The sequence below is a fragment of the Rhinopithecus roxellana genome, chromosome 14 (assembly GCF_007565055.1).
Source record: "Rhinopithecus roxellana isolate Shanxi Qingling chromosome 14, ASM756505v1, whole genome shotgun sequence".
NCBI classification, from domain to species: domain Eukaryota; kingdom Metazoa; phylum Chordata; class Mammalia; order Primates; family Cercopithecidae; genus Rhinopithecus; species Rhinopithecus roxellana.
Window position 1 is genome coordinate 52,299,819 of NC_044562.1, and position 13,670 is coordinate 52,313,488.

Sequence of the window (13,670 nt, forward strand, 5' to 3'; positions counted from 1 at the left end):
TTGACCTTGGTCACACAACCTATGTGTACATTACAGATCTACTTACTGAAATAGCTCTTTTGACCTTGAACAGCTCACCCATCACCCTCTCTCTGTAAAATGGGGTTTAAAATATTCATTTGATAGAGTTTGTAAGGACGTATATTATAGAACAAATGGATTTGCAAACTATAAATCTACCAAATGTAAGATACATTTCTATAACCCCCTTTAAATTTGCTTTTGGTATGATTTTCTTTTTAAATTATTTGACTTGTAGCTTAGAGGCATTTTTTTTCCTCTTTTCTGTCCTAAACATGTTTCAAAATATATTTTGAATATGTTGCTTATTCTGTAACTGTCTAAATGAAAAGTACAGCTGGTGTTTGTCTTGATTCCAGTGATGGCTGTGTACTGTAGATCTAGAATGTGTGAAAATATTTGCAGACATCTCCAGACCCTTAAGTAAAAAATTGTCCTTTATTGGCTAAGTGAAGCAGGAACTCTGGGCTATTCACCAAGTAAAATGACCTGTGGTGGAAATTGAGATGGCCCATTTTAGCCCAATCATTCATGCTGTTTTGCTTCACTGAAATGTGATGGTCAGTGAGTCTCTGGCATTCTTTCTTGAAAACCTTTTAACCATTGGAGGCAGGTGAGAAGTGCTTAAAATTCATGAAGAAAGAGTGGATATTCTTAAAACTGTTTTGGGAAGCAAATCCGGCTTAAGTCTGATCCTAGTTGATCGGAAATCTTTACACATTTTGAAAAATTATTTTCAATAGAAAGTTCTCTATGGTAAATAAACAAGGTTCTTGTGTTCTGCTTTATGAGCCCTCCGCAGAAATAAAGGAGTAACTTAAGTGGTAACATTAACCATAATCTAACAATCATCTTCCTTTCTTCTGTTTGTTTCCTTTAAATCAAGTCTCAGCTTTAGTGCAGTTGTCAGCAATTTGTGTAATAAGATTCTATAGACTGTGGAGGAAATGGCTGACTTATTCAAAAGAAGGAATGAGAATGATGTGTAGATTATGATGAAATAGATGAGCGAGTCATGAGAAGACTCCAGGTGCCTTATCTTAACTAATTAAAAGCTAGGGCAGGTAAATTACAGGATACAAATTAGAGCTTATGACAAATCAATTATGAAAGTAAAGCTGCCATAGTCAATCACATATCATATAATTATGTCTGCCAAAAGCCTCTCACACAAACCAGAATGGGCAAAGACTGAGCCTAGCATCAATAGTGTTGCCAACATGCATGATCTCACTTGATTCCAGCAACACAACCAATGCCAGTGTTACCAGGATCCCTGCTTCCTGGAGGAGGAAACTAAGAGTCAGACATTTACTCATGCCACAAGTGAAATCCATGTTCACTGATTCTAAGGTTAGGGTTCTTAGTCCTACACAAAACGGCCTCCCAGTGTTAAAGTGAAAGAAAACTAGTTTGAAAGTTATTATGTGAGTTCAGAATAAAGCACTATGTGTCATAGACACAGCAGAAACAATAAAAACACATAGGACAGGTTCAACCTGTAGAATAGAGTTAACAGAAAAGACACTGATATATTTAAGGCATGAAGGAGAGAGAGAGGAGCCAGAGATGATCCTAATGTTGTTTGGTTTAGTGATTAGAAGAATGGGGATAAAACTAACTGAAATGCTGAAGTCAGTAGTTGAAAAGTTGTCTTCAAATATGGATGATGCCTTTTAGTTAGACATTGACTTTCAGGTGGTAGCTGGAGGAGCTCAATTTCTACATCTAATTATAATACTTCTGTCCATAAATCATGAAAATGCACATATTAAACCTACTCAAATGAGAATATAATCTTAAAGTATTATTAATATTCAATACATGCAACTTATTCTTTAAAATACTGTTTTACTTTTTAAAAAATAATTTAATAAATCTCATTACTTGAATCCATGCCAGTAATTTCAATGCTTTTTATTCAAGGTTGGATTTTAAAATAATACAATTTGCTTTTAATCTATTGGTTTTTAAATTCAAGATGTTAGAAACATAAAAAATTATTATTAGCTTATTCCATTTAAAACCTGAATTTTCAAAGCTTTTCAAGACACTTTGGCAAGTTCAGGCCTCTTTTGTAAGTCAGATTACTTAGTGGATATGGATTTATTACTTGGTTAAGTAGTCCACGTGGTGTCTTTTTTTACATACAGTTGGTTATCTACCTCTGTGTGCATCATGTGTACGCGTGTTCATGCATGTAAATATTTGTGTATATGTCTTCTAATACTCTGTTATTTATCATCAGACAGGGGAAAAAGCATAAAATGATATTGCATCATTGAGGTAAAGTATTCTAAAAATGGGATTCCAAAATAACTTCTCATTCTTCTATGTTGTGCATCCAGTTCTATTTCCACAAGCAAGTCAATATGTATTTACATGTAAGGAGTGTAATTCTGAAAATTGTTTTCCATAATGATGGCAAATTGCTGCCAGAGAATGAAAAAAAATATGAAAGATTATAAATTCCCTAGCTTTTTAGTTTGCACAGTCCTTTTTTTCCTCAGCATTATTTCCAAGGTCAAATTGTAATTGTGTTCTAATCAAATTGTCAATATATATCTTTCATGATGTGGATTTTGGCAACTTATTTCACAAATTGCTTTGTTAAACACTAATTTTTACTATATCAAATTATTCTAAATGACATAAAGTAATTGAGCTAAATTCAAAGATAGTATTCTACCCAAGCCCAGAGAAGACTCACAGATACACGTGTAATATTTTCCAACATGTGCTGGGAACCCCTGTGTATTAGGGAAGATCTGAAGAGGCCCGAATAAGTATGGAGAGGGAAGAGACAGCACACAGACTGGGAGGGAGACGATGAATTCTGAGGCCCCTGATTGTCACAGCTGGGACATTTGTTTTAGGACATGCCTTTCCCTCCACCTCTGGCTTTCACAGGTCCTTCCTGATCCCCAGATAGGCAATTTTTCTAAGGTGTCAAGGACAATGTGTTATATCTTCAGAATACTTGCGTTTTAGAAGTTATAGCAACAACTACAAAAGGTAAGATTTCAGGTAGTATGGAAACTAATTTAGGGAGATACTTTCCAGTATCTCTAAAATCTTACCACTTAGGTGTTCCAACCTGTTATAGTGCTTTCTCAATGTCCTTTGCAGTTTTATCTGTTTAATTTGAAAGCCTTGGATGGAGCTTCTATTATCCAAGTAGACTACAGTCCCCATCACAGCCTACTGTCCTTCTCAGGGCCCAGGCTCTCATCCATGTCACCTGCCCAGGTCCCGGGGCATTTCTGCTTAAGCCCCTGGTAAATTCTGTCTGGAATTGTGTCTGGAATTGTGGAAAGTGTGTCAGATCACTACTTAGTGGAAGTGATGCCTAGAAAATGATGAGAGAAAAGACAGAAAAATCCCAAGGCTCAAGGGCTTGCTCTTGAACAATTCCAAAAAAAAAAAAAAAAAAGAAATTTAGAAATAACATTTTTCTATCAAGCACACAACTTAGCTAGATTCATTGTTAGAGGTCCACTAATTTATGATCTGGTGGAATCTGACTATCAACTAGAAACAATTAGAAAGAACTGTTAGTAATTTTTTCTATCAAATTTGAAACTGAACAACTGTTAAGTTACTCAGAACAACTGACAATTATGTCATCTGTGTTTACTTCTATGCAGACACAAAAATGGGCATCTATTTATTCAATGGACTCAGACTAGCGTTCTTTGAAATGGATGTATTCTATATTTAGTGAAACGTAGTGGTGTGGGAAAACACATGCATTTTGGTAACACATGAGCCCAACTACCTCATGTGACTTCTTGGGCCTTAGGAGGATGAGCTATTTTTCTGAGGAAACTCAGGCAGTAAACAGCCATCTAAGATTTATATCCAGACATAAGTGATTCCAAATCCTCTACTCTTAAGTATTACACATCTGCCTCCCCAAAATAATCATTGTCATTTATCAGGCATCTAGTCTATGTATTGTACAACATTTTAATCTAATCTTGAAAAACCCTGTGATAGACACTTCTTTACTGAATGAAATATATTTTGTATTTTTGGCTTATGCTATTGGTTTTACTATAAAAACACATGTATCAGATTGTAAATATGTCTTAGATAAGTTTCTCCATGTGAGTAGGTTGATAATTTACCTGTTTTATCCCCTAGAAGGGTAACATTGTGCTTTAATCAGAGCTGGTGCCAAAAAAGTTTGAAGGATTGACTTTGAATAGTTCACAGGCATTTAACATCTACTCTACTAGTAAGTTGGAATAAATAGTAAAAATTTAGTTCTGACCTCAATCCTTAATAGCTTAAAGCCCAAAGATCAAAATAAGTCATGCAAATGCTTTATAGACCAGGAAGCATAATAAATAAGTGCCTCTATGCCTTGGCCAGAATTAGCTTTACTGTGGTTTCAGCAACCGGGATTTCTGTTATTACAATTGTATCATGGTACATCCAGACATAATATTCTCTGTTACCTAGACTACATGTTCCCAGAGGATTTAGAATAAGGACTCAATAAATCGAATTGAATGTATAAACCAATAAACAGCTTTAAGAGTAGAAGCTAAGAGAAGAATATTAGACTAACAAAACCAGACAATGGGTCAAATTATTCAGGGAAATCTTTTACAATTTAAGTGAGTCTTGTGCTGAAATTTATTTAAATTGAGAAGTTTGTGAAAAAGACAGACTGAGTTATGCAAGTGAGTCAATCTAGACTAAGTCTTAAGAGTCAGCATAAGAGAACTGCTTCAATAAATAAAGGTTAGACAGAACATAGAACAGAGATGATGTATGAAAAGAAGTGAATAAAAATGGAGTGGAGTCAAAATTGAGCAACAAGAGTATCTGATAGATATCTCTAAAAGATTTTTATGCTCAATCCTCAAAATTTTTTTTCTTTCTACATACTGTTGGAATATGAATTTCATTTCTGGTCAAACACAAATTTGCCACAAATATGTCAATTATTTGCAATAATGTTTTCATAACCTTATGAAAAACCTAAGCATCAGTAGCATGCTCATTTAAAAAAAAATCTTAGGAACTCATAATTTACGAAAATTATATTGACAAACAGGGCATGCTCAGTTAAACCAACACTACAATATAGGATACATAATACTTCCACAATTGTATATTCGTCTCCTGATGAATTAGGGGGTATTATAGATTTTTTTTTTTCTTACCCACTACTACTGTTTTTTGGGAAAACTATTTGCCAATCACTAACACCATATGGATTCTAAAAAAGCTGGGCCATTTTTGAATGAGAAATGCAGGTCCCTTTCATTTTTGTTTTCCATTTAATTTGAAGATTGAACTAGTTACTTTGAACATTTACAATATAGCAAGCCTTGTCACTATAAAGAATCGGAACCTCATCTTTGGCTCACAATTATTCCAACTGATTGGGCTATTTGGCTGCACATACTGAAGAGTTAAGGGAAAATAAGTCAATTAACTGTATAGTACATGAATCGCTGAAAGCCACATGTGTAACTTTTTAAAACATAATTCAGCATTCAATAACTCATAAAAATAAATGCTGAGGGAAATAGGCTTTTTGACAATTTCTTAAAAATTAATACTAGCTAACACTTCAATGATCTTCAAACACTGGACCATTTTTTTTGTATTATGTTGTCATTAATACAGACAAGGCAAAATAAATGCTGAGCAATCAGCAATGATTGTGGATTCAAATGAATTACAACCACATTCAAATGAGACCATTTAAAATGAACATAACTATGTGGACAATGGGCCAATATAGCATTTAATTGAATACATTTAATTGGAGGTCCCTGGGGGTGGCTGGTACCTCAAGATCTGGGCCTGACAATGTCTTACTCATCTTTAAGAGTCCCCAGAAACTTCTCAGTATGATCCCTGGAGCCCAATTTTCTCTTGACAACACAATCATTCATTTTACAAAATAGAGGGACTCCATGAAAAGAGATTTTGTGCATGTGATGCCTTAATACTGAAATAAATTTCTACTCTCATTCTGTTGAGCCTGAAAAACTTCCTGTTATTTTTGGATTAAAAAATCATCACCAGAAAGTTCTGGAGTCCCCTTGTGTTTTGAACAATTCAACCTTAGTCCAGCATTATTTTCTAGCTATCATCCAATGTCTCAGGAATCCAATCTAGAGGCTTCAAAATCTCAGTATTTTTTAACTTAGTTTCAGAATCCTGAAATGCATTTAGAAAGTAACATGCTACATACAGTATAAACTGTGGCTTCTTTTACAGTTTGTAGAGCTGAATAGCCAAAGCAATTGGACATCTCAGTTCTCTCTAATGACCAGGCCTGCTATCAAATTTGAAAGGAGATAGTATGATATTTAGTATCATATATCTCTTACGTCTCCTATTAACTAACTTTTGGGAACCTGAGGCATGTGAGAACAACCTTTGTTTTTATTCTTGATTTCAAAGGATATTTGATGCTAAACGGGTCAAAGATAAAGTCGATTTCCCCAAAATTTGGCTGTGATAGGAAGTTCAATAAATATACTCAAAAAACTATTTTACCTTATGTTTCGGATCCCACTTTTTAGACACACAGCGAGCTTTTAAATGACGTCAAAACTCATTTTGGGTACTTACCCAAATCTGCACTTAGCTCCAGGCCTCATACAGCTCACTCATGTTTAATAGGCATCAGGCCCATTAAATATAATTGTAACCATGTTGTCTCTGCTTAATGGTAAATGGAAAACAATGGATGCCACAAACTTTAATATTCAGAAGACTTGGTCTAGGCTGGCTTTTTACTGGAAGACTGTGTCCAGCTCTGGGCTTCAAAGGCAGAGCAATAGGGAGAATTCGGATAGAGTTTATTAAAGCCCTTAGGGAGATTGGGAAGAAAAGAAAATAATCATTCATTCGTATTTCTTAAAAGGTTAGAAATGACTTTTTATTGCAGAGAACAAATGAAGAGTTATTTTAGAATAAAGTGGGGAATTTATGTTTAAGTTTGGTATAAGAAACTATTTTCTAACATCTGAAATTATCAGAGCTGGAGTTGAAAACCCCGGGTAATTATGGATTCTTCTCTGAGGTATATAAAATGGAGCGAGTCTCAGGGACTTGGGTTGGTTTATATACATCTGTCATGAAGCTGTGTGGTTAAAGTAGGTATTTTCTGAAATTATTGTCTAACTTCAGATTTCAAACACTAGTAGCCAAATATACAGTCTATAGATGTGATGGAGTAAATTACAGAAAGTGTCTTTGCCATTTATTTCCCTATAGAGAGGATTTACACATAAGCAGGTCTCTAGATAAAAAAAGTATATATATAGGAACCAAACCAGTTCACTGCAGATTATACAAAAGTAAAAGCAAACAGCACACAGTATAAGAATAGATAACAATGCTCTCCTGCATAACTTCAGAGAGCTTATCATAAAGAGGCCCTTAATCAGAAGAGGAACTGAAACACAAAGAGGCAATTTGCTACAAGGTCACATTGGTAGCCCCAGAAAACATTTGAAAAAGACGAAATATAGGGATCTTTGGTGATTCCTTATATCCCCTATCTCAGTTTTTCAGTATCTTTTTGCTGCCACCTGACTGTTGAGAGTTATTCCTAGGAGCAAATACATTGTTTCTGCTTTTTCTACCCTAAAGAAACACCTTTGCTATTAAACTTTCCCAGACCTCATGCCCTCAATTTAAAAATTTTAGTTTCATTTCCCACTATTTTGAGTTAAACTGATTTACCAACCCATGTCAGAGGGTGATATATCCTTAACAGGTTAAGTATCTGTTTACATAGTGCTTGTACTGCTGAGAGTTCTAGGTTATTTGTTAGAAAGGGACTGATGGGACATTATGCTGCTCCGAGACTACAGTTAATCAGGTGCCTATCTCATCTATGTGTTTAGACTAGCATAGATGAACTAGCAAACAAAAATCTGAATATACATGCTGAAATATCTTTCTATTTTTCCTCTACAAAATATAAACAGAATATATATATATAATCATTCTTTCAAATAATCCTATAATTTACTCTTCCTGCAAACACTTCAAAAGATTTTTTAAAAAGCAAGCTATGTCTAATTCATTTAACAGTGATTGCAGTACACTGATCTTGTCATATGAATTGGAATGGTTTATTAATTATGTTTCTATAACAAATAATTTAATTTTCTTTGCTTTATTAATTGACAATAAAGAAAGATTTGCAGGGTTTTGAATTTTAAACAGCATTAATGACAGGTGAGTCCAAGAACAACCAATTATTCCCTGGCCAATTTCAGTGAATTGAAGAGATTTGTTTAGTTTTACCAGGATTTAAAGCTATACCCAGTTTTTGTTTTTCAAAGAACATACTGCTTTCGGGGGACAGGAGAAACAGTTGCTTAAAAGTGGTCATTTAACACTTATGAGGGTTTTTGTTGTTACTTGTTTTGTTGTTTGACAGAGAGTCTTCAGATAATGTTTGGAAAAGAAACTGTTGGATAGTCCAGAAATATTTAGAACAGACGAGATTATGAAGATTCTGTTTTTCTTGTTATATCTTCATTCTTAAATATCACATGCAAATATTACATTCCCAAACACATCAGTTAATGACACCTAATCTGTGTTGCACTTTGCAATTTTTAAGGCATGTTCATGTTAACTCTTTCGATCATTACACAACCCTGTGAGGCTGAAAGAAAGAACATTATGATCACTATTTTATAGATGAGAAAATAAAGCTTGGAGGCCGGGCACGGTGGCTCACGGCTGTAATCCCAGCAGTTGGGGAGGCCGAGGTGGGCGGATCATGAGGTCAGGAGATGGAGACCATCCTGGCTAACACGGTGAAACCCCATCTCTACTAAAAAAAAAAAAATGCAAAAAAATTCGCCGCTTGTGGTGGCGGGCAACTGTAGTCCCAGCTACTCGGGAGGCTGAGGCAGGAGAATGGCGTGAATCCAGGAGGCGGAGCTTGCAGTGAGCCCAGATCGTACCACTGCACTCCAGCCTGGGTGACAGAGTGAGACTCCGTCCCAAAAAACAAACAAACAAACAAACAAAACCTTGGAGATATCCCTTTCCCAAGATCACATCACGTGGCTGGTTAAGACCAGTATCCAAGTTTGATTTGGTTTAGTGTTCTTTTTTTGCTGTCTGTTTCTTTGTTGTTGTTGTTGTTTTATCTTTAGAGTTATTTCCCCAATAAGCTTGGTGCTAGATCATTTTTATTGGGAAAACCATAAGCTTTCAAGGGTTTTACTACAAAAATCCATTACTAGTCCAAAATCTCTAGTTGCCATGCACACTTATCCAAGTCCTATACACAGCCAAAAGCTTATTAATTCTTTGTAGACTATTCTAGTTTCCATAAAGGGGGAAGAAGATGCAGACAGGTGAGTTACTAAAATACAGTAGTTCTCTGTGAGATGCTATTTGCATCTAATTTGTCTCCAATGGTGCTTAAAAAACAGAGAAGGATGAGGTCAATTACATAAAAGGGACAATGCCATCTAGTAATTGGGAGATCTGACAAGAAAAAGGTTTCTAGAGAAAAACTGAATCTCATTCCTAGGGATATTTAAGTACAATCCCTAATCTACTAAGATAAGTGGTACAGACAATGGATTTATTTTGTTTGGTTTTCCTTGTTTATAGGGCCTGAATGACTAGTCACATTATAAAGCCTTCACTATGTAGTGCAAACTGATATTTTCAAAGCCAGTGCCAGTGGAAATGTATGGGCTTCAGTATCAGAATTACCTGCATTTGTCTCTGGAATCCATCACTTCTAGTGGAATAGCCACAAAAATCACTTCACCTCTCTGATAAACTTTCCTCATCCAAATGGCACATATTTGGCACTCAAGAAAATGTAGGTGCTATTTTGGGAGTTCAAATGAGAGGATGAAGGTCACTTACATGACTTCACTATGTTTAAACAGCAACAATGCCTGTAGACCTCTGAAAACTGCTTTTCAAGAGATAGAACACCTAGAAATCAAGTTGTGCAGTACACCTCATGGCAGGCATGGGGAGGAAAGTTTCAGGACATTGCAGAAGTGTCTGCTACTGTGAGCAAGGCAGTGATGGAAAATTGCTATAAAATTACCCCCGCAAATCAGGAAGACTTCATTATCTTCATACTTGTATTTATTTTTAAACTATAATTACATATCATTTGCACCTCTTATCTAACCAAATATAAGTAAGTTAATATTTATTGAGATAACATATTTGAAAATAATTTTAAATGCAATGGCACTCTAAAGTTAAAGGATCAAGTTATAATTGTTTGTTTTCAACAGAAATAAATTAGCTTACTTATTTTCCATCACCTGAAAATGTTCTTGGATTTGGGCTCAAGGATGAATAGTCTGTTAGTTGACTTTCTTTTTATATGTTTCTCTAATTAGAAAAGAGTCTGAAAAAGTCAAGGACTATTTCACCCTGGTATTCTTAGATCACTCACTACAGTCTATTATTAGACATATTATGTTTCCACTGTTTAAACTCCTTTTGTCCACCCATTATTGTTTATACCTGCAGAAAATCCAACACCAAGTTCTGCCTGGTTACAAATTAATGCCATCACCGTTCCTATCCTACTTGTATATCCAGAAGCAGCACTTCAATGTGAGACTAAAAATCACCCCGTTCAATAAGTAAATAATGTTTGTGGATTACAGATCATAGTCTTTTATCAGGAATAATAATGCAGTTTTCATTTTTACAGGAAATGGAAAATAAAACCTCAACAAATGGGTTTAGCCATTCAGAATGGCTCTCAAATAGGCAGTGCTGAAAACTGATCTGGTTACTTGTCAATTGCATTATTCAGAGATGACATCAGCAGCAAAGCTGAAGCCAACTCTGGGTCATTGCCCACCCCATGTTAACCTTTTCCATATAAAAACCTTACTCTGTAAAGAGATAAGCATCTCTAGGGCTGTAATTTAAGCTTTGAAACCAAATTGAACAGCTTTCCTCCAGCCTCATTAATAAGCTGTGATCCAGGTCCCATACAAACACCTGAACATATGACAGCCAGTGCTAACAAAACATTTCATAGCATATCATCACTCGTGATATTCTAGAGGAAATACAGGCTGTTGCTTGAGATGATTCCTGTAATATTTATTTCTGATTCTGTTTATGATCCATTTTATAGATTAGTTTTCTAGAGCATTGCTAACTGAAATCCTAAATTGAAACTTTTCAGTAATGACATGTACTTTGATGTTCTTCAAACAATTCCATTCTGTTCCATCAGTGTGAAACACATCATGCTTCTTTACCTGGGGGGTTATGCTCATTGAGAATCACAAGTGATGCTGGTGTAGGTCTTCTTTTCCTGATCTGTGAATGACAAAAGGCGAGCTAATATCAGTGAATATTAGATACTGCTCCAGGTTACTCTGCAGATTGCAAAGATGTCTCATCCTCATCTTTTCCCCACATGCAAAAGCAAACTTCTGGAGGACACATGGAAGGTGCTCACTAATTTTATTTTGAAATAATAGAAAGCCACAGAATTGAACTGTCTGATAGAAGTATTACCCACCCTCTTTGACCAAAAAGCTACATTTCCACAGAAGAGAAATAATTATATACAATTGAATGATACAACAGAAAATTAATTTACAGTGAAGGTACAGGGTTGACCTGATAATATTAGTGGCTCACTTAGAGCCTCATAACATTGGTGATGCTTTCAAGATTCGTTACACTTATTTTTAAGCAGGATAAGGAAGAGCTTGCAAACCTATTTCTAGCAAGTACCAGAGTTAAATTAGCAGCATAAGCTTTGAATTTCAATTGATTTTGTTAACTTTTTTTATTTTCTAGATAATATTTAGAACATAAAAACAAATGAAGAATAAATATGGATCTTATGAGAATATGTAACTTATTACAAACTCTAAAGTTTATTTTTCATTTTAAGAGTTACAGGAGCATAGTATCATCAGAATCCCTTGAATATAATATCCTTTATTTGTTTATTATATTCATTTATGGGTAATTTCCCAAAGTAAATGTCAGTAGGATAGAGAATAAAATTTATCAATGACATCCTGTCCAAGATAGAAGCAACATCCTGTCCAAGATAGAAGCAACATTCCATTCAGCATAGATAGACAGATGTTCAAGGTTACATTTATCTGGCCTGAGTCTAGGTGCATCTACGTCAGATTGTCAAAACATCCTGAAACACTATGAGTCACGGATTAAATAATTATTTTTAAGACTTTATTTCAAATACTTGGAACAGGATTCAAAAATAATTTAGGTTTTAAGAAATGAGTGGATTAGGTTGATGTCCTCATAAATTTCTTTGCTTTTGCCTCCTCACAGTTGCAGTTCTACGAGATGCCATTGCATCAAGAGTCGGAGTAAATCTGAATATGAAAGGTGATACAGATGTAAACCAATATTAGACACGGACAAAGAATCTAGGAAATGTTAAAATACTGTTTGTAATGTCTGAACAAAACAATTTTAAAATTGTACAAAAAGCTACAAATCCTCGCTTTAATATATTATATAAACTTATAATTATTGTTTTGGGTTCACAATAAAAAACATAAGAAAATAAAGTATTCGACCTATAGTCTGAAACTATCTCAGGATTTAATGTTATTGCTAAATCAATCATTTTATTTTATAAAAAATGAAATAAAATGTTGCTCATTTTGATAATTTTTTTGAAAGTTGCTCTAAATGTTGAAACTGTTATTTTAATGAGCAAAAATGAACAGATTTATGAATCCATATCTGAATTGCTTACAGAGCCATTTTCCCCTCAGAGGTGCCCATTTTGTATCATATGAAGTGCTACATTTTCGACAATAGTTCTCCCAATGCAATTTAAATGCAAGTATGTATAAAAACCAACTTATTTCTTGTTTACGTATCTTGAAAGTCACAGCAAAATCAAGAGGTAAAGAACATTTCAGTTAATAACAAGAATACATGTTCATATTACCTTATGTACAGGAATTGTACCCCATGCAATTTCACTTACCTGCTCTGCTGCTTCAGGTGCAATCTGACTCTGGAATAAAGGCACAGCAAATTGTATCTTTTTGGGACTGTTGGGCTCCATGATAATGAAGATAATTAGTCAGAGATGTGAAGAGCTCAGAAAGACTAACCCTAAGTGGTGTCCGGATGTGTTTCCTCAGACACACTCCACTAAGCCACACAGAGTGCTTCGTAATAAATAGCTGTAATTCCAGAGCGAGCAAGTGAAGATGCTGAGGTTTGAGTAACCCCCTTCTTCAATATCCACGGTGATGCCTGGCTTGCCTGTTCCCCCACCAATCCCTTGGATCCTCTCAGCACAATACAGAAAGGAACAATATGCTAATTGTGTGCCTCTTCACTAATACACATGCCAAGCATTCACTCAGCAGCTAATTGAAAATGCAATGCTAGCCTTGAAGGACCCACTGCCCTGGGATTTGAAAGAATGGCTCTATCCACTGTACATTACTAACCGGCTGTTCAAAAGTGCAATGTAAGCTCCCTCTGAGTATTGCAGGGATGGGCCATTCATTATTGATGAACATCAAGCAGGAAGTTTTTAGAGTTGGGGGCAGGGTTTGGGTATAGAATCATTTCTCTCGGCAACTCATAAGTCAGACACCTTTGCTGTTTCACACTCAGCTACGAAACAGTTG

At 35.2% G+C, this 13,670-nt stretch overlaps 1 protein-coding gene across 1 annotated transcript in view; it reads right to left on the reverse strand.

Moving 5' to 3' along the window:
• Positions 1-13,373, reverse strand: part of PPP1R1C (protein phosphatase 1 regulatory inhibitor subunit 1C) — a 142,147-nt gene extending 128,774 nt beyond the window's left edge. Inside the window, exons 1-2 of the mRNA XM_010368693.2 lie at positions 13,013-13,373; positions 11,286-11,346 (exon numbers count right to left, since the gene is read on the reverse strand). Coding sequence (XP_010366995.1) covers positions 11,286-11,346; positions 13,013-13,093 — 142 coding nt within the window. The 5' untranslated portion in view covers positions 13,094-13,373. The remainder of the gene's footprint in view (positions 1-11,285; positions 11,347-13,012) is intronic.
• Between the last annotated feature and the right edge of the window lie 297 nt (positions 13,374-13,670).